The 22,334-nt window shown below is 36.5% G+C and overlaps 1 protein-coding gene across 1 annotated transcript in view; it reads right to left on the bottom strand.

Annotated features, from left to right (window-relative positions):
• Positions 1 to 1,149: 1,149 nt before the first annotated feature.
• Positions 1,150 to 22,334, bottom strand: part of LOC121383674 — a 32,568-nt gene continuing 11,383 nt past the window's right edge. Inside the window, exons 4-12 of the mRNA XM_041513800.1 lie at positions 22,037 to 22,189; positions 20,227 to 20,379; positions 18,775 to 18,927; positions 16,224 to 16,376; positions 12,485 to 12,637; positions 11,576 to 11,728; positions 6,866 to 7,018; positions 3,016 to 3,096; positions 1,150 to 1,246 (exon numbers count right to left, since the gene is read on the bottom strand). Coding sequence (XP_041369734.1) covers positions 3,026 to 3,096; positions 6,866 to 7,018; positions 11,576 to 11,728; positions 12,485 to 12,637; positions 16,224 to 16,376; positions 18,775 to 18,927; positions 20,227 to 20,379; positions 22,037 to 22,189 — 1,142 coding nt within the window. The 3' untranslated portion in view covers positions 1,150 to 1,246; positions 3,016 to 3,025. The remainder of the gene's footprint in view (positions 1,247 to 3,015; positions 3,097 to 6,865; positions 7,019 to 11,575; positions 11,729 to 12,484; positions 12,638 to 16,223; positions 16,377 to 18,774; positions 18,928 to 20,226; positions 20,380 to 22,036; positions 22,190 to 22,334) is intronic.

The raw sequence follows: 22,334 nt of genomic DNA, 5'->3' as shown, positions 1-22,334 counted from the left end.
GGGGCCCCAGTGACCAATCTGATTAAAACTAGCTCTACTGGGTCTACCACATGTAATAGTGCAGCTAATTTTAATTAGATTGCCCCAGTGACATGATATCTTACAATAGCAATTTACTAGGCCACATTTGATGGGGCAACTTCCGAAAAAAGCCAGAAAATCCATTTAGAGGGGGCCCCAGTGACCAATCTGATTAAAACTAGCTCTACTGGGTCTACCACATGTAATAGTGCAGCTAATTTTAATTAGATTGCCCCAGTGACATGATATGAGGTGGAATGCCAAGGGAACTTTGGGGGAGGTTTGGAGGGGGGATCGTAAAAAAAAATGAAAATTATAACTATCGCAAAATTTAGGGGGTTCCAGACCTCCGGGGGCCCTTAGATCCACCTCTGAAAGCCCACATCACCTCCACTTGAATTTGTTTTTATAACATAAGAAACAAACTACGACTTCTACTGAATACATACCACATGATACAAGTGGGCGATGTTTGTGTGGTATTGTGACTGCAGCAAAATCATTGACCCAACACGACTTCCTAGCAGGGCTGTCACGTTACATACTTCTGTACACGTTTTTAAAACGTCACCTATTCAGCGGGTCCCACGCATTTTGGTAAATAGCTACGTGTGCCTACAAACGCCTGATATTTGGCTCTTGGGGAACACACTATACGTCTTTAACATGTTTTTTTTCTTTGGTCACCAGAGGCGGATGGGGGGGGGGGGGCGGGGGCAGGGGCCCGAGCCTCCCCTAAATTTTGCGAGTTATAATTTTATTATATATTAATTTTCATTTGCTTAGCATCCCCCTCCAAACCTCCCCCAAAGTTCCCTTAGCATTCTGCCTCATGTCATTGGGTCCCCCCCCCCCCCCCTAAATGGATTTTCTGGATCCGCCACTGGTCATATGCGACAGATGTCATCTACTATGTTTCGGATTCGGAAATACTGATGCTTAATCGATGCTTAAATAACTGCCTTACACTATATCACTTTCAAGTAAACGTGTTTAAGATATCTGTCAAATCAACTCTTTTGTTTTCAGTAACACGTAAAACGAACACAACTCTCGGTTTGCTTGGTACTCACTGTTTTATATTATTATGTAGTCTAGTCATGAATCATTATAATATATGACACAGTGTTTTGTTAAACTATGATTTATTTTTCGTGTAAACTGTAATTCGTGTCTCAATGGCTGTCCAGCATTGTTCCACAGCTTTGTTGAGCAGAGTAGCCACCTTGAATGAAAAAAACAACAGAAAATCATTAACAAGACATAGATAAAAAAAAAAAAAACCCCTAAAATAACTAAAACGGGAGGTGGTGGTAGTGGTGGTGGTGGTGGTGGAGGGGGAGGGGGCAGTAAAATGAATGAGGACACAATAATAGAAGTCCTCCATTTAGAATCCGCATGCCCCCACCCCCCCCCCCCCCCCAAAAAAAAAAAGAAAGAGAAAAAAACCTTCTATATTAAAGGCACCTTTTTCATGTCCTTTATCCCTCTCTTACATACGGCCCTGGTAAGACATAACCAGTCATTAGAGCGACATAGAGTTTAGTGGATAATACTACTTCAGTAATAAAATTATAGAAAACTAACTTCACAACGTGTCAAAGCTTATACGATTCCATAAATATATAAGAGAGCATCTCCAAATGTATTTATTATTTTGCACTAGGTACGGCTGTGGGAAAGTTGTTAATTTAGCATTACTTTCATTTTCTTGCTAACCAATGGTAAGTGTTGACACTATTACCTATAATCACCACCACCATGGCCACCACTATTTTAAAAAACCCTTAGTATTTGAAACATATCTCAATATACTTGATAAAATTGTGTGTAATACATTTCTTAGATTTCGTATAGCTAACCACGTTTTGTCTATCGAAACAAGAAGCTGGGCCAATATTTTATATGAAAACAGAAAATGTATCTATTATACAACTGACGATGATGACGTTGTTGGTTTGATTTCAACTTATTTTCGTGCTTATATCCAATTAAGGTTCAAGCACACTGTCCTGTGCACACACTTCAGCTATCTGGGCTGCCTGTCCAGGACAGTGGGTTAGTTGTTAGTTGGTTAGTGAGAGAGAAGAGGGTGTAGTGGCCTTACACCTACCCATTGAGCCTTTAAGAACTCGCTCTGGGTTGCAGCCGGTACCGGGCTGCAAACCCTGTACTTACCAGCCTGTAGTCCGATGGCTTAGCCACTGCGCCACCGAGGCCGGTAATGATGTTGGTGATGAATTTCACTATTTATTTATATGTACACAATTTACAGAAGATAGATGTAAATAATATTCACAAATATTATTTTACAACATCAAATGTAAACAAATTTAAGCAGCTTTTCAATTGTAAAAATATCGGCACCCTCAGAATCTTGTTTAGATTTATAACTATTGTCAACAAACATTTCTGTTCTTCCTAAGACTTTCATTATTTTCAGTTTAGGAACTGTTTTTCCAAACCGTCTTCTTGATGCATATATATTATATATGTATTCCCCAAATGCCATCGAACGATGGCCCTGAGTGTAACAAACTTCCATTCTGTTCTTTTCTGGCTGACAATCTTGAGAGAATTCAGTTTGACCTTGTTCATGCTAAAACAACAACTACAACATCAACTTCATCATTTTATTACACACCAATGTAAGATATTGCTCATGTCATAACAATCACTCAATATCTAACTAGTGGAATATTGGCGTGACGTGAGCATGACGTGAGCGTGACGTAGATCACTTGCTGACCCAATTCGTAGAAAAATAACATGTAGTTGGTCTTAACATCTGCTTACTTTTGCGTTGCGACTTGTTTGCATTTGGTTTATAATAAATAAAATACTACACTAGCTTGCCTGTCATACCATTTTTATGAAACTCGTGAACAGTGTTGGTATCTGACTCTATTTCGCTCGTCAGATACCAAAACTGTTCAAAGATTTCATAAAAATGGTGTGACAGGCAAGCTCGTTTAGTATTCTATATGTACTTACAAGATATGGCTTATAACAATTCCTTAGCGATAACACGAAACACTTCTTTTTCTACAGCCTCTTTCAGTTTGGTAGACACTTCTGAAATTCAAACAAAATAATCAAAATAGTACATCGCATTTGTTTTCTCCAACAGCTCTAAATTGGCCCAAGAAGTCTGACGGTAAGAGTGCTAGACAGACATTTGGATAGTTATAAACACTCTCTTGATAACTGTCCAAATGTCCGTCTAGCTCTCTTAGCGTCAGGGTACTCGGGCTACTCTCAAATATTATCCGGTAGAAACAATATACATTTCATATGTAGTACTAAACCAAATAACGTCCGGCTGGGTCAAACTTCGGGGTGCACCCAACTTTTAATAGAGCAGTTAACATCACAAGTCATGTGGTTGGTGATTAATGTGAGTGTGTTGGTTGCAAGAAAAATTAGTTTCATCTGGGCCCAAAATGTATGCAATTCTGTTTCATCTAGTACCACTGTGTCAAGTAGCCTTGTGCTTGAAACATGTATGGGGTACCTGTAAAAAGAACGTACTCAAATGTTGTGCAGAAGTAGGGTAGTCATAGACGCTAACCGTTATCTCTGAAATGAGCAGCTTGACCCTTATTTTTTTTCCTGATTCACTTTAAGGATGTATTTATATGACTGGTGTTTATGTTGCTTGATACGCTACAGGTAGCAGTTTTAGCCACATACATGTATATTACTGTTGTCGTCTACGGGATTTGATTTGGTAGTATACACCCTATAACTATGTTTATACGCCGAAATAAAAACGCAATTACGCAGAGGTAATAATTATAGCATTACTACAGTGTTACTGTGTTACCCTTTCACAAAAATGAAAATATTGTTATGTTTAACGACACCACTAGAACATGGAGCGTCTGACTATGGTAGCGAAAGGAGGAAGATAACCTACTGGGTGGTTAAAACTAGCTATACCTCTAGAACATACTACTTATAAAGTTATACCTCTAGAACATACTACTTATACCTCTAGAACATACTACTTATACCTCTAGAACATACTACTTATAAAGTTATACCTCTAGAACATACTACTTATAAAGTTATACCTCTAGAACATCTGCCTATGTTTTAGAACTTACTACCTCTACATTGAACATTCCACCTATACATCTAGAACATACTACCTATACCTTAAACATCTACCTTTAACTAGAACATGCTACCTATACATCTAGAACATACTACATATACCTAGAACATGCTACCTATACCTAGAATATGCTACCTATACATCTAGAATATGCTACCTTTACCCAGAACATGCTACATATACATCTAGAACATGCTACCTATACGTAGAATATGCTACCTATACCTAGAACATGCTACCTATACCTAGAATATGCTACCTATACCTCTAGAATATGCTACCTATACCTCTAGAACATGCTACCTATACCTATAGAACATGCTACCTATGCTACTGGAATATATTACCTATACCTCAAGAATATTGTACAGTATTATGATTGAAACATTACATTTTCTTCATTAGACGAGGCACTAGATAACGATTCAAAGAATCAATCCCTAATGTACCAAAAGCCCATTCGTCTCTGCATTGCGAAGAAATATGGTCTTGATTGTGGATAACGGTTTTGCCGTTCAGATTTACATGCACTTTCCCACACAAGGATAGCACATACCACTGTCCTTGATACAGGAGTCGTGGGGTAATGGCTGGGACTGGAAACTCCAATCAGACAATCAAGTATCCACTCAGAGGGTTCGACCCTTCGACGCATTACCTCAAGTGTGTATTCTACCGGCTTAGGTAGATCCTGCTCACTTAAGCTTTCAATCACTGGGCAACCTAGGGAGACATTTCAACGCCATCTAGGTCCCCTTAACGAGCTACTCTCGGCTTACTAAATTCCAAAACTATATGCGTAGCTCCCTTCTTTACTATTTCGGTGGACCGTTCAAAAATGTGCCTAATTTCCTTCTCATAAATGCGCACCATTTCTCTTTGGACTCATCCTTCGGGACTCAAAATTCCTTAGCACCAAACCACCACTCCGTCTGTTACCGATCACGGTCGAACTGCAGGTGCTCCCTTTCACCTGACAGTGCAGTCGCGCCCCCCCCCCCCCCTTCACTCTCCCCACCCCTTTCCTGTCCTAGGCGGAGGAACCGGCTCAGGCCTAGACCTGCGCCCAGGACAGGCGTGCATTACAACAGCTTGCTCTGAATGTGCACGTTAAACCCTCTGACTTGACCTAAACTAACCACTGTCTGCCATAATCGTTTATATTGAAATATTAGCAGAGCTTAACGTGTTTAATGCTTTCAAACACTGTCTGCATAATCGTTTATATTGAAATATTTGCAGTGCTTATCGTGTTTAATGCTTTCAAACACTGTCTGCATAATCGTTTATATTGAAATATTAGCAGTGCTTATCGTGTTTAACGCTTTCAAACACTGTCTGCATAATCGTTTATATTGAAATATTAGCAGAGCTTAACGTGTTTAATGCTTTCAAACACTGTCTGCATAATCGTTTATATTGAAATATTTGCAGAGCTTAACGTGTTTAATGCTTTCAAACGCTGTCTGCCATAATCGTTTATATTGAAATATTTGCAGAGCTTATCGTGTTTAATGCTTTCAAACGCTGTCTGCCATAATCGTTTATATTGAAATATTAGCAGAGCTTATCGTGTTTAACGCTTTCAAACGCTGTCTGCATAATCGTTTATATTGAAATATTAGCAGAGCTTATCGTGTTTAACGCTTTCAAACACTGTCTGCATAATCGTTTATATTGAAATATTAGCAGAGCTTATCGTGTTTAACGCTTTCAAACACTGTCTGCATAATCGTTTATATTGAAATATTAGCAGAGCTTATCGTGTTTAACGCTTTCAAACGCTGTCTGCATAATCGTTTATATTGAAATATTAGCAGAGCTTAACGTGTTTAACGCTTTCAAACGCTGTCTGCATAATCGTTTATATTGAAATATTAGCAGAGCTTATCGTGTTTAACGCTTTCAAACGCTGTCTGCATAATCGTTTATATTGAAATATTAGCAGAGCTTATCGTGTTTAACGCTTTCAAACGCTGTCTGCATAATCGTTTATATTGAAATATTAGCAGAGCTTGTCGTGTTTAACGCTTTCAAACGCTGTCTGCATAATCGTTTATATTGAAATATTAGCAGAGCTTAACGTGTTTAACGCTTTCAAACACTGTCTGCATAATCGTTTATATTGAAATATTTGCAGAGCTTATCGTGTTTAACGCTTTCAAACGCTGTCTGCATAATCGTTTATATTGAAATATTTGCAGAGCTTATCGTGTTTAACGCTTTCAAACGCTGTCTGCATAATCGTTTATATTGAAATATTAGCAGAGCTTATCGTGTTTAACGCTTTCAAACGCTGTCTGCATAATCGTTTATATTGAAATATTAGCAGAGCTTGTCGTGTTTAACGCTTTCAAACGCTGTCTGCATAATCGTTTATATTGAAATATTAGCAGAGCTTAACGTGTTTAACGCTTTCAAACACTGTCTGCATAATCGTTTATATTGAAATATTTGCAGAGCTTAACGTGTTTAACGCTTTCAAACGCTGTCTGCATAATCGTTTATATTGAAATATTAGCAGAGCTTAACGTGTTTAACGCTTTCAAACGCTGTCTGCATAATCGTTTATATTGAAATATTTGCAGAGCTTAACGTGTTTAACGCTTTCAAACACTGTCTGCATAATCGTTTATATTGAAATATTTGCAGAGCTTATCGTGTTTAACGCTTTCAATCACTGTCTGCCATAATCGTTTATATTAGAACATGAGCACAGCTTACCGTGTTTAATGCTTTCAAACACTGGAACAAGAACATGTTTCTCTAAAGTTTCCAAGTCATCAACTAAACCTCTCTTTCCAATCCAAGATGTAAGACCTGACAGTCCCTTAGATAGTACACCGCTAAGAACGCCCGTAAGTTGGCTGGTGAGTTCTGAAATGTATACACATATTACATACCTATTTAATTTGTTTGCTTTTTAAAAATAAGGTTTATTAACCCCAGAAACAAATTTGATAGTGTCAGGGATGGGCGGCCCTGGTATCACTACCATACAGTCATGTTACAGGCTAGAAATTGCACACACACACACACACACACACACGTATATATATATACACACACACATTACACTAGTAATATTGAATATTCGTACATTAACAGAAAAGGAAGAAAGAAAAATATAAGGAAAGAAAGATAGAATTTAAATATTAAATTTCAAAATGGAGAATAGTACACTTTGTATTATTAATCCATGCCAATGGGAATAATATTAAATGGTATAATTTAACAAGAGAAAAAAGATGAGTGAATTTAATGTAAAACAAATTAGGAAGGTTTATTTTTCTAAGAAATTAATTTTCAAACAAGCTAGCTGTTTCACTATTTTTTCGATTGCCATATTTTAAATCAAATAAAAAGGTCCAGCCAAGGAGTCCATTGTTTATTGAATATTTCATGATTACAATTTTTAAAAAGGATATATTTTTCGATATCAAATTTAATTGTTAACATATTTTTAACGTTATTTATATTTAACATTTTTTTCTGAATTTTCATAATGTAAAAATAATATTTGATATTAATAATTAACCAATTTACAAAGCTACTGTTTTTGTTATTAGTCATGCCAAACATGATAATATCTTTACTGAAGTTAATTTTAATTCCTGTTTTGCATAGTATAAATGATTTTACTTCTTTCCACAGATTACGAACTTCGTCACACTTAAAAAATAAATGTTTTAGTGTTTCAAAAAATTATTACAAAAGCAACAGACATTAGAATCATGTAACGGATCATATGTAAAAATTTACTAGTCAAGATTCTGTGCAAAATTCTATATTGAAACCATGCTAAGGATGTATCTTTCACGTTACAGAAAGGTATAGTATAAAACTTTTCCTATTCATGTAAGTCATATAAAAACCCTCATTTACATATTTCAACTGTGCTTTTGGGGTTATTGTTCTATTATTTAATATATCATATATACGTTTTCAGCCACTTTTGTGTTTTAACAAAATGCTTAATTTAAATGGAAAATTTTTATGTTTTAATTACGCAAAGATGTCATCTCTTGGTATTTTGTTATCAACTATACATATTTTAGAAAGTCTCCTTGTTCATTCAATAAATCACATAAAAAATGATACCAGTTTAAAGGTATTTTTGATATATAAATGTTTTGGGTTTTTTTTATCTATACATATTTTACTATTGTAACAAATATTAATGCCTTGAATGTCATCTACAGTTTGGAGGTTGTTGCTTTTGTTCTGTATAATGTGTGTCTCCAAAATTTATTTAGTATTTGTTTTAGTTTAAGGGTAATAAAATAGTTACAATGTATAACTAAATATTGTGTAGATATGCTTGTAATAGATTTGAAGAGATTAGTCCACTTAGGGGTATTCGTAAACATACGTCGAATCCATGCATATTTAGAGCTGTTGCATAATTATTTACATTTATCATTTTGATTCTGCCATCTTTATAATTTTGACTTATTAAATTGCGTGCTTAAATTTCAGTACCACTTTTCTAAATAAATTTTTAAAAGAAGATATTTAAATATTGTAGTAGTGTTTCTTTTGGGTTAGGTAAGGCTATAAATAAATGCGTTATTTGGGGAATTATTAAACTTTTTAGAACAGTTATCCTTCCTAAGACAGTTAATTTTCTAATAGAGCATATTTTCATTAATTGTTCCGTTTCTGATATTTTCGATTCGTAGTTCAGTTCATTAATTCTGTCTAGTTTTACTGACAAGTTAATACCAAGTAAGGTAAACAGTTCTGCACCCCATTCTAATTTCCTCCTGGTATCATGGTAAACTTCCTTCAAATATTTTGTTATTTCATACCCAAATACCTTTAGATTTGGTATAATTTATTTTGAGGCCAGACACTTGCGTATAATAGTCTAAAATTGACAGTGTATTGTATAGAGATTCTGGGAAGCCTTTAAGAATAAAACTTGTATCATCTGCATATTGTGATATTAAGTATTCTTCCCCATGTATATAATATGATAGTGACACCTTTAATATTAGGAGACTTTCTTACTATGATGCTGAGGATTTCAACACATAAAATAAATATATAAAGAGGAATCACCTTGCCTACAACCACTTTTTAATTTAAATGATCAATGACGTCGTTTCGTCATCTCGTTTTAGTTATGTTCGAAACGTTTTGACATGGTCCTTGGTTGTTATTCATGAAAATAATATTTTGGATAAATGTGGATAATAAAGAAATTATTACACTCGCGTGTGAACTGTACTGATTTTATGAAACTTGTGTCAGGATTCTTGTATTACCCTCGCTCTCGTTCGGGTAATACAAAAATCCTGACACTCGTTTCGTAAAATCAGTACGACACACAAGCTCGTATAATAATCTCCATTTATTACCCCAGCAGACACTCATAATGGAGAAATATGCATTGGTTTAACGTACACTACTATTGGACGATTTGACGCCAACAAACCAATCACCTTGTCGGTATTAAATATGACGTCATCACGATTTGGCAACTTGTAATAAAATGGTAGGGTTTTTTTGTTGGTTTTTTTTTTTTTAACGGACACATGCTGTTGTTACGGACACATATTGTTGGTCAGAGCGGAAAATGCCAATGGAAACATATCGCTTTTTCCATAGTTTCTCTGGTTTTTCAGAGCGAGGTGAAATACGTTGTCACGGCTAGTGAAATAGTGAATCTGGCATATGACGCTACATTGGGTCAAACTTTAACATTTATTGGGGAGGAATATACTGGGCAGCTGTTCTCAGGGCTTGGTATCTCTCCACAAATTATCATTATTTTATTGGCTGCTCTTAACTTATTGATTTATTAGATGACATTGTGCGCTCGAACTGGTTTTAATATGCGAGGGGCAGCTGTTCGCAGAGCCTCTCGACTCTCACTGGTTTTAATATGCGAGGGGCAGCTGTTTGCAGAGCCTCTCGACTCTCGTTGGGTTTTATATGTGAGGGGCCGCTGTTCGCAGGGCCTCTCGACTCTCGTTGGGTTTTATATGTGAGGGGCCGCTGTTCGCAGGGCCTCTTGACTCTCGCTGGGTTTTATATGTGAGGGGCCGCTGTTCGCAGGGCCTCTTGACTCTCGTTGGGTTTTATATGTGAGGGGCCGCTGTTCGCAGGGCCTCTCGACTCTCACTGGGTTTTATATGTGAGGGGCCGCTGTTCGCAGGGCCTCTTGACTATCGCGGGTTTTATATGTGAGGGGCCGCTGTTCGCAGGGCCTCTTGACTCTCGCTCGGTTTTATATGTGAGGGGCCGCTGTTCGCAGGGCCTCTCGACTCTCGCGGGTTTATATGTGAGGGGCCGCTGTTCGCAGAGCCTCTCGACTCTCGCTGGGTTTTATATGTGAGGGGCCGCTGTTCGCAGGGCCTCATGACTATCGCAGGTTTTATATGTGAGGGGCCGCTGTTCGCAGGGCCTCTTGACTCTCGGAGGTTTTATATGTGAGGGACCGCTGTTCGGAGGGCCTCTTGACTCTAACTAGTTTTAATATGCTGGTCGATGTTCGCAGCTTTGACTCTTGTTTGATATTGTTTTGAATCGACTGTTTTTGACTGCCATTTTGCCTTTTCTAGTCGGTAGCAAGTTTAAGAAATCTAGACGTGGCCAGTATTGAGAAAAACTTGAGTGGATGGGTTAAAAAAAACAAAAAAAACAACCGTAAATAGTGATCGTTGTCAGTAATTTTGTTTAAAGTAGTGTCTACAATAACATAAGGTCAAGTACTTGAAAAGTACTGGTTTGAATGGGCCTCCCCCCAAAAAAATAATAATAAAAAAACAAAAACAAACAAAACAAAAAACAACGAACTCGTCTTCCTATGGTTCGACCAATGGAACACCGTTAAACTAATAATTAAATTTCCGTTATATTTATTACAATTTCATTGGTCCAGAAGTAGCAACAGAGTTTGATCATTTACCAACGTCATCAGGGAACGTTACATAAAATAATTACGTCACTTTATATTGATACTTTGTATTATTAAGCCTTATTCTAGAACCAAAAAACCCCAACTAACTCGAAAGAAAATATGATCTTGTGTGCGTTTATTAATAAGTATGTTTCAAAAGTAATAATAACTATAGTCTGTTATTTCCTATAAGCCCATTGTAAATTGTCACCCAAAGCAAAAACAAAGGAACGTTGGTCTACTTTTGGTTTAATCAATAGCATGTAACACATGTTGCGAGTCCAGTTAATCACAGACTAAACAATTGTACAATGACATGTCAATCAAAACAAAAACTAAAGAATGTTTTTATCCTTGACGTTATATATATTTTTTTAAACCCGGAAAAAGCGTGACATCATTCAAAACAAAAACGGGAAAAGCGTGAAGGCATATTCATCATCGACGTCAAACCAAAATGCTAGACTTTCCCAACCAGTAATGATAATATATTGTTTGATTGGGTCATAATAATGTCAAAATCTTACGAGTTGTAAGTTGTCCAGCAGCTTGCAGAAGAGCCTGTTTTTCAAGATTTTTCAACTCGTCGCTTAGACCTCTCTTTCCAAACCAGGAGCCAAGACCTGACAGTCCCTTAGTTATTGCACCGCTAAGTACGCCGGTAAGTTGGTTGGTAAGTTCTGAAATTTATTATTTAAACACAATGTATTCATTGTTACTGTTTTCAAACTGAAGAAACCTTTTTAAATTGATTTCTTACACACCCGTTGGTGAGAACATCATTCGTTATTTTTGATAAAACATGCTTGTTAACACATACACATGCGTTAACACTTTAAAGACATACAACTGGCTACTCCTATGTGATGACCAGGTCACCAATGCCATACCATCCAATGAAAGAAAAAGAAGAATTGTCGAATCGATCACTCCGTTATGTACAAGATAACCTAAAATTTACTTGTCTGTGACAGACAAGTTACCTATAAGCGCTAGGACTGTAAATAGATTTTCGTTTGAAAAAGGCATTTAAATTTATTTTAAAACTGTTTCTTTTTTCAGGATATATAAGAAATAGAATAGAGCATTTGTGTCCATTAGATACCATTTATCTTACAACTCGTTGTTTAGAAGCATATACAACTCGCTTTCGCTCTTTAGATACGTTTTAAAACAACTCGTTGTAAGATAAATGGTATCTAATGGCCACTCATGTAGTATTATCTATTTATTACACACAGGTGTAACATATTACTCATGTCATATCAATTACTCAATATCTAACTAGTGTAATATTGGCACGCGCAGAGTGGTGCAGTAGTTTTTTTATAATTTGAATGACGTCTGCAATTCTAGACTTTCCCAACCAGTAATGATAAAATACATAACACCATTGTTATATTATTTGATTGGGTCATAATAATTTAAAATCTTACGAGTTGTAAGTTGTCCAGCAGCTTGCAGAAGAGCCTGTTTTTCAATATTTTTCAACTCGTCGCCTAGACCTCTCTTTCCAAACCAGGAGCCAAGACCTGACAGTCCCTTAGTTATTGCACCGCTAAGTACGCCGGTAAGTTGTTGAGTAAGTTCTGAAATTTATTATTTAAATACAATGTATTCATTGTCATTGTTTTCAAACTGAAGAAGCCTTATTAAATTGATTTCTTACACACCCGTTGGTGAGAACATCATTTGTTATTTTTGATAAAACATGCTTGTTAACACATACACATGCGTTAACACTTTAAAGACATACAACTGGCTACTCCTAGGTGATCACCTGGTCACCAATGCCATACTATTTAATGAAAAACAAAACGAATATCGAATCGATCACTCCGTTATGTACTAGATAACCTAAAATTTACTTCTCTGTGACACGCAAGTTAACTATAAACGCTAGGACCATAAATAGGTTTTCGTTTGGAAAAGGTATTTAAATTTATTTTAAAACAGTTTCTTTTTTCAGAATATATAAGAAATAGAATACAGCATTTATGTCCATTAGATACCATTTATCTTACAACTCGTTGTTTAGAAGCATATACAACTCGCTTTCGCTCTTTAGATACGTTTTAAAACAACTCATTGTAAGATAAATGGTATCTAATGGCCACTCATTTAGTATTCTCTATGTATTACACACCAGTGTAAGATATTACTCATGTCGTAACAATTAGTCAATATCTAACTAGTGTAATATTGGCACACGCAGACTGGCACGGTAGTATTTTATAATTTAAATGACGTCTGTATTCAAATGACGTCACTTCGCATCTCCCTGCAATAAAATAAACTGGGTGCATGACGCATCCTTTTTTATGAACGCTAGAAAATATTAAACGCAAAATTGCCATTGAAAATGTTTTGTTCAGATATTATTAACGTATCTAAACGTGTTTGTAGAAAACGGTGTAAATTTAAAGTGTACCATTACGAAATATGGCCAAGAATTGAAATTGGCCAAGAATTGAAATTGCTATAAGATTGGCTGTTATATTTGGTCCTATTGTGTACGATGCCAAAACGATGTTGTGGCAAGTGTCTGTCGTGAAACTGCTACACCTTTTTTATCGCCCTATACAAAAAATATCAGCAGCACTTCTAGTCAATACCATTCACTGATCTCAATCTTTGCTGGTCCAATCAACACTTCAGTCGTATTGTGCGCCAAGATCTAAACTCTACATTGCTGACGTCTCGTTGCTCATTGCGAGGTCGTTTAAATTTACCTTTGACGTAGATTACTTGCGGACCCAAGTCGTAGAAATATGAGGTGCAGTAGGTCTCGACATCTGCTTACTTCTGCGTTGCTGCTTGTTTGCGGATGGTTTGTATTGGTAATAAATGAAATACTAAACTACCTTACCTGTCATACCATCTTTATGAAACTCATGAACAGTGCTCGTATGTGACACGCTTTCGCTCGTCAAATAAAAAAAACCTGTTCACTCGTGTCATAATAATGGTATGACAGGCAACCTCATTTAGTATTCTATATTTCTTTATTATCATGTTTTGTTAACATTTAACTTTAAACTTTTAGATCTTCATTGAAAATTTGATGTCGAAATTACTACTTTAAAAAAAATATTATTAAGTAGTCCGATCCTCTCTTCTTTCTCTTATTTATTTTTGGACTGTCCTTCTAAAATGCTCCAAATTATATAAAGAAGTCAGTTCCTTTTATTTGTGGCTTGTAACTTTTGTTTTTCTTTTTTTTAAAATTTCTTAGAACTTTTTTTACTAATTGCTATTTTCAAAATTCTACCCATTTTCAACTCTACACCCCCCCCCCCCCCCCCCCCCCCCCATCCCGAGTCAGGTCACTGATCCTATTGGAGGTCGGACTCTGGATGGGCGTGTTTGAAACCCTAGTGGTAAATGAGCACGTTAAACTAGTTATCTATCTATCTATCTATCTATCTATGTATCTGTGACACACAAGTTATTTGAGTGCTAGAGCCGTAAATAGGTTTTCGCTTGAAAAGGGTATTTAAATTTATTTTAAAACTGTTTTTTTCCATGATATATAAGAAATAGAATACAGCATTTGTGTCCCGTTAGATACAATTTATCTTACAACTCGTTGTTTAAAAGCATATCCAACTCGCTTTCGATTTTTAGATACGTTTTGAAACAATTCGTTATAAGATAAATGGTATCTAGCGGCCACTCAAGTAGTATTCTCTATTTATTACAAATCAGTGTGAGATACTACTCATGTCATAACAATTACTCGATATCTAACTAATGTAATACTGACACGTGTAGACTGTCGCGGTAGTTCTTTTTTATAATTTGAATGACGTCGGTATTCGAATGACGTCACTTTGCATCTCTCTGCAATCAAATAAACTAGATATATGACGCGTCCTTTTTACGAACGCTAAAAAACATTAAATGCAAAATTGCCATTGAAAATGTTTTGTTACGGTATTATTAAGGTATCTAACCGTGTTTGTACAAAACAGTGTAATTATAAAGTGTACCATTAGAAATATGGTCAGGAATTGAAATTGCGATAAGATTGGCTGTTATATTTGGGACTATTGTGTAGGAATACAAAACGATGTTGTGGCAAATGTCTATTGTCAAACTGCTACTCTTTTTTTTACGGCCCTATATACAAAATATCAGCATCACATCTAGTTAATCCCATTCACTCATCTCAATCTTTGCTGGTCCAATCAAAATTTCAGTCATATTGTAGCCAAAATCTAAATAACTGTACATTGCTGACGTCTCGTTGCTCATTGTGACGTCGTTTAAATTTACTTTTGACGTAGATCACATGCTGGCCTAATTCGTAGAAAAATAACGGGTAGTAGGTCTCGACATCTGCTTACTTCTGCGTTGCACCTTGTTTGCGGATGGTTTGTATTGGTAATAAATGAAATACTAAACTAGCTTGCCTGTCATACAATCTTTATAAAACTCGTGAACAGTGTTGGTATCTGACTTGCGTTTGCTTGTAGATACAAAACTGTTCACTCGTTTCATAAAAATGGTATGACAGGCAAACTCGTTTAGTATTCTATATTTCTTTATTATCATGTTTTGTTGACATTTAACTTAAAATAAAATGGAACACTCAGTAACTTTCATTTTCTATAGTTATTTTCGTGCTTGTATTCAATTAAGGTTGAAGCACGCTATCTTGGGTACACACCCTGGCTATCTGGGCTGTCTGTCCAGGACAGAGGTTTAGCTGTTAGTGGTTAGTGAGAGAGAAGTCAGTTTAGTGGCCTTTCGCCTACCCATTGAGCCTATCTGGGTGGGATCCGGTACCAAAAGCGAAAACAAAGGACCGTTGCTATGCTTTTGGTTTAATCAATAGCATGTATCAAGTGTTGCGAGTCCAGTTAATCACAGACTAAACAATTGCACAAATGACATGTCAACGAAAAGAAAAACAATACTACGTAATTAGGTTTCCAACTGTAATGTCACCCAAAGCAAAAACCAAAGGAACGTTTTTCTCATTTACTTCATATTCAAAACAAAAACGAAAACAAAATGTAACGTGAGATTCAAAATAAAAACAGAAAAAAGCATGAAGTCGCATTCATCGATGCCAAACCAAAATGCTAGACTTTCCCAACTATTAATCCTACTATACATAACACCATTGTTATATTGTTTGATTGGGTCATAATAACTTAAAATTCTTACGATTTGTAAGTTGTCCAGCAGCTTGCAGAAGAGCCTGTTTTTCTAGATTTTTCAACTCGTCGCCTAGACCTCTCTTTCCAAACCAGGAGCCAAGGCCTGACAGTCCCTTAGTTATTGCACCACTAAGAACGCCGGTAAGTTGGTTAGTAAGTTCTGAAATGTGTTATTTAAACACAATGTATTCATTGTTATTGTTTTCAAACTGAAGAAGCCTTATTAAATTGATTTCTTACACACTCGTTGGTGAGAACATCATTCGCTATTTTTGATAAAACATATTTGTTAACACATGGCAAACTCGTTTAGTATTCTATATATACTGACACACAATAAAAACGTAAAAACTACTTTTCATGAATTGATGGATAATGTAATATGACATTAATAACTGGTATTCATGAGATACATTCACATGGAAACATGGCCAGTTATCATCAGTAATCGAGTTGCATTCATAATCGAAAAGTTCAACACACACACACACACACACACACACACACACACACACACACACACATATCAAAGTCAGTATCTGGTGTGTCCACCATTGGCCCGTGAACATGCGTGAAGACGACGGGGAAAGGATTGGTACAAATATCTCAAATAAGCCACAGGAATGTTCCTCCACGCCTTCTGCAACGCCTGTGCAGGCTCAGCGACGTTACGCGGTGGTGGCTGGCGGTAACGTACACGACGTCCTAACTCATCACACATGTGTTCAATTAGATTCAAATCCGGTAAAACGGCGGGCCAGTTCATAACGGTGATACCGGCTTGTTGCAAGAATGCCTGGGTAATTCTTGCAGTATGTGGATGGGCATTGTCTTGTTGAAACAGAAGGGGACCTCCTGGTCTTCGGTGACGGCGCAAAAGTGGCTGGAGAACTGGCCTTAGGATAACGTCAACATAACGTTGGGCTGTAAGGGCATCGTGGACAATGATGAGATCACTCCTGAAATCACAGTTGATTGCCGCCCATACCATTAGACAACCGCCGCCAAACCGATCACATTCCCTCACACATCCGTCAGCGTACCGTTCATGGAGTCTCCTGTACACACGTGCTCTTTCATCGGCAAAGGAGACAGAGAAACGGGACTCATCTGAGAAAACAATGCTCTGGTAAAAGGCTTGTGGATGATTACCATTCTGGAGAGCAAACTGTAGTCTCTCAGCACGATGTTGCGGTGTCATGATGTTACCGTTGTACGGGTGTCTGCATCTGAGTTTAGCCGTTCTGAGTCAACGGATGACCGTCATTGGATGGATATGCCTTCCATGACGTCCTATCGTATTGCTTGCTGTCATCGTCGCAGTTCTGAACTGGTCACGGAGGTGGTGTTGTCGAATCTGCCGATCTTGGCGTGGGGTCGTAACGGGACGTTGACCAGGTCGAGGTCGATCACGGACACTCCTGGTCTGTTGATGACGTTCAACAAGTTGTCCAATAGTTGATGGATGGACTCTGAAGGTCCTAGCGACTTGGCTTTGCGAAGTTCCCCCTTGAACCATGCCCAACGCTCGCTCCCTTTGTTCTTCTCTGAGTCGTGGCATTCTTAATGTGACGAGGAATATGACACCGTTACGTGACTTTTATGTGTCCGCATACTGGCATTTCACGTGCATTGCATGCAGCAAAATTGAGCATGTAGTGAACGCATTTCACACCATTTTGTGTGTTTCTGCTATTGTATGTGTAACAAGAACAAAGCCAGGATTAAAACCCGGACAAAAGTACCAATCAATGGCTTCCTCTCATAAATTGTTATTTTAAGTCCAATAAAAATATTTTTCATTAATCACAACAAAATATCGAAAAATATCTGTTTTGCGTTTTCATTGTGTGTCAGTACATGTATTTATTTCTGTATTATCATGTTTTGTTAACATCTAACTTACAGTAAAATGGAACACTCAGTTAATTTTATTTTCTATAGTTATTTTCGTGTTTATATTCAATTAAGGACTGAGTTAAGTCATTTTATTTCATTTCATTTCAACTTATTTTCGTGCTTATATTCAAGCTTATATTCAATTAAGGTTGAAGCACGCTGTCTTTGGCACACACCCCGGCTATCTGGACTGTTTTTCCAGGACGGAGGTTTAGTTGTTAGTGGTTAGTGTGAGAGAAGTCACTTCAGTGGCCTTTCTCCTGCCCGTTGAGCCTATCTGGGTGGGATCCCGTACTCAAAGCTTTTTCAAAGGAACATTGCCCTACGCTTGGTTTAATCAATAGCATGTCACAAGTGTTGCGAGTCCAGTTAATCACAGACTAAACAATTGCACCAATGACATGTCAAGAAAAAGAAAAGTATATAATTAGGTTTCCAACTGTAATGTCACCCAAAACAAAAACAAAACAACGTTTTTCTCCTTGACGTCATATTCAAAACAAAAACGAAATAAAATGAAACGTCGAAAACAAAAAGAGAAAAAAGCATTAAATCTCATTCATCGATGTCAAACCGAAATGCTAGACTTTCACAAGAAGTAATGATAAACTACATAACACTATTGTTATATTGTTTGATTGGGTCATAATAATTCTTACGAGTTGTAAGTTGTCCAGCAGCTTGCAGAAGAGCCTGTTTTTCAATATTTTTCAACTCGTCGCCTAGACCTCTCTTTCCAATCCAGGAGCCAAGGCCTGACAGTCCCTTAGTTATTGCACCGCTAAGTACGCCGGTAAGTTGTTGAGTAAGTTCTGAAATTTATTATTTAAACGCAATATATTCATTGTTATTGTTTTCAAACTGAAGAAGACTTACTAAATTTATTTCTTATACACCCATTGGTCGTCTACATTGCGCAAGCATATCCATATTTGGGTTTTTTAAATGATCTGAGGGTCAAAATGGATAGGTAAAACGACCATAGAGGGGAGAAAAGAAAGGGAAAAGGGAAAGAAAGGATAGAAAGGAAAGGTGTTTCTATCAACACCCAAATGTTTTGGGGTTTTTTTTTAATAACTGCTTTAAGTGGGTGTCTAATGTAGTAAGAACAACACTTGGTATCCTAGAAATATGAATGAAGTATGGTAAAAATAGGTGAGGTTCAAAAAGAAGTATGGTAAACAGTTTTTATTTATTTTTATTTGTTTTGTTTTTTATTTCCAAACAAGCTACAAAGTTGTTGGGTTTTTGTTTGGGGTTTTTTCTTTCGGGTTTTTGTTTGGTTTTTTGCTATATCTTTTAAAACAAAAACCAGTCTAATTAAAATTAGCTCCACTATTACATGTGGATCTAACACCAGCCAGTTGAAGCTCATGTCCACCAATCAAAACCTTACTTGCAGAATCCTGCCAGTGATTTAAAAATAATTTGAAAACATTCCGAATTATCCTGAGGGTATACGATATGTTTCATATTGTATTGGTAATAAATGAAATACTAAACTACCTTACCTGTCATACCATCTTTATGAAACTTATGAACAGTGCTCGTATGTGACACGCTTTTGCTCGTCAAATAAAAAAAACCCTGTTCACTCGTTTCATAAAAATGATATGGCAGACAAACTCGTTTAGTATTCTATATTTCTTTATTATCATGTTTTGTTAACATCTAACTTAAAATAAACTGGAACACTCAGTTAATTTCATTTTCTATAGTTATTTTCGTCCTTATATTCAATTAATGACCGAGTGACGTTATTTTATTTCATTTCATTTCAACTTATTTGTGTGCTTATATTCAATTAAGGTTGAAGCACTCTGGCTTGGGCACAAATACTCCGTCTATCCGGGCTGTCTGTTCAGGACAGAGGTTTAGTTCTTAGTGTTTACTGGGAGAGAAGTCAGTTAGTGGCCTTTCTCCTACACATTGAGCCTAACAAAAACAAAAGTACGAAATTAGGTTTCTATCTGTAATGTCACCCAAAACAAAAAGAAAATAACGTTTTTCTCCTTGACGTCATATTCAAGACTTTCCCAACCAGTAATGCTAGTATACATAACACCATTGTTATATTGTTTGATTGGGTCATAATAATTTAAAATTCTTACGATTTGTAAGTTGGCCAGCAGCTTGCAGAAGAGCCTGTTTTTCAAGATTTTTCAACTCGTCGCCTAGACCTCTCTTTCCAATCCAGGAGCCAAGACCTGACAGTCCCTTAGTTATTGCACCGCTAAGTACGCCGGTAAGTTGTTGAGTAAGTTCTGAAATTTGTTATTTAAACACATTGTATTTATTGTTATTGTTTTCAAACTGAAGAAGCCTTATTAAATTTGGTTGGTGAGAACAAAATTAGTTATTTTTGACAAAACATGCTTGTTAACACATACACATGCGTTAACACTTTAAAGACATACAACTGGCTGCTCCTATGTGATGACCAGGTCACCAATGCCATACCATCCAATGAAAAAAAGAAAGAAATGTCGAATCGATTACTCCGTTATGTACAAGATAACCTAAAACTGACTTTTCTGTGACACACAAGTTACCTATAAGCGCTAGGGCCGTAAATAGGTTTTCGCTTGAAAAAGGCTTTTAAATTTATTTTAAAACTGTTTCTTTTTTCAGGATATATGAGATATAGAATACAACATTCGTGTCCATTAGATACAATTTATCTTACAACTCCTTGTTTAAAAGCGTATCCAACTCGCTTTCGCTCTTTAGATTAATTTTAAAACAACTCGTTGTGAGATAAATGGTATCCAACGGCCACTCATGTAGTATTATCTATTTATTACACACCAGTGTAAAATATTACTCATACGATGATAATTAGTCAGTATCTAACTAGTGTAATATTGACACGCGTAGACTGGCGCGGTAGTTGTTTTATAATTTGAATGACGTCGGTATTCGAATGACGTCACTTTTCATCTCCCTGCAATAAAATCAATCTGGGTACATGACGCGTCCATTTTATGAACGTTAGAAAACATTAAATGTAAAATTTTCATTGAAACGTATCTATCCGTATTTGTACAAAACAGTGTAATTTTAAAGTGTACCATTACGAAATAGGGCCAAGAATTGAAATTGCGATAAGATAAGCTGTTATATTTGAGCTTATTGTGTACGAAGCCAAAACGATGTTGTGGTAAGTGTCTGTTGTCAAACTGCTACTCTTTGTTACAGCCCTTTGTACAAAATATCAGCATTACATCTTGTCAATCCTATTCACACATCTCAATCTTTGCTGGTCCAATCAACAATTTAGTCATATTGTGCTCCAAAATTTAAACTGTACATTGCTGACGTCACGTTGCTCATTGTGACGTCGTTTAAATTTACTTGTGATGCAGATCACTTGCTGACCCAATTCGTAGAAAAATGACGTGTAGTAGGTAGCAGCTTCTTTGCGAATGGTTTGTTTTGGTATAAAATAAAATACTAAACTAGCTTACCTGTCATAGCATCTTTATGAAACTCGTGAACAGTATTGGTATTGGTATCGGTAGTTTTCTATATTTCTTTATTATCATGTTTTGTTAACATCTAACTTAAAATAAGGTGGAACACTTGGTTAATTGCATTTCACTACGTCTGTCTGGGCTGTCTGTCGAGGACAGAGGTTTAGTGGTTAGTAAGAAAAAGGTCAGTTTAGTGGCCTTTCTCCTACCCTTGAGCCTAACAAAAACAAAAGTACGAAATTAGGTTTCCATCTGTAATGTCACCCAAAACAAAAAGAAAAGAACGTTTTTCTCCTTTACGTCATATTCATAACAAAAACAGAAAAAGCGTTAAGTCTCGTTCGTCGATGTCAAACCGAAATGCTAGACTTTCCCAACCAGTAACGCTAATATACATAACACCATTGTTATATTATTTGATTGGGTCATAATAATTTAAAATTCTTACGATTTGTAAGTTGTCCAGCAGCTTGCAGAAGAGCCTGTTTTTCAATATTTTTCAACTCGTCGCCTAGACCTCTCTTTCCAAACCAGGAGCCAAGACCTGACAGTCCCTTAGTTATTGCACCGCTAAGTACGCCGGTAAGTTGTTGAGTAAGTTCTGAAATTTATTATTTAAACACAATGTATTCATTGTTATTGTTTTCAAACTGAAGAAGCCTTATTAAATTGATTTATTACACACCCGTTGGTGAGAACATCATTTGTTATTTTTGATAAAACATGCTTGTTAACACATACACATG

This window comes from Gigantopelta aegis, chromosome 1 (genome assembly GCF_016097555.1).
Source record: "Gigantopelta aegis isolate Gae_Host chromosome 1, Gae_host_genome, whole genome shotgun sequence".
Classification (NCBI taxonomy): domain Eukaryota; kingdom Metazoa; phylum Mollusca; class Gastropoda; order Neomphalida; family Peltospiridae; genus Gigantopelta; species Gigantopelta aegis.
Note: the sequence above shows the minus strand (reverse complement) of the source record. Positions and strands in the feature narration are given on the sequence as shown.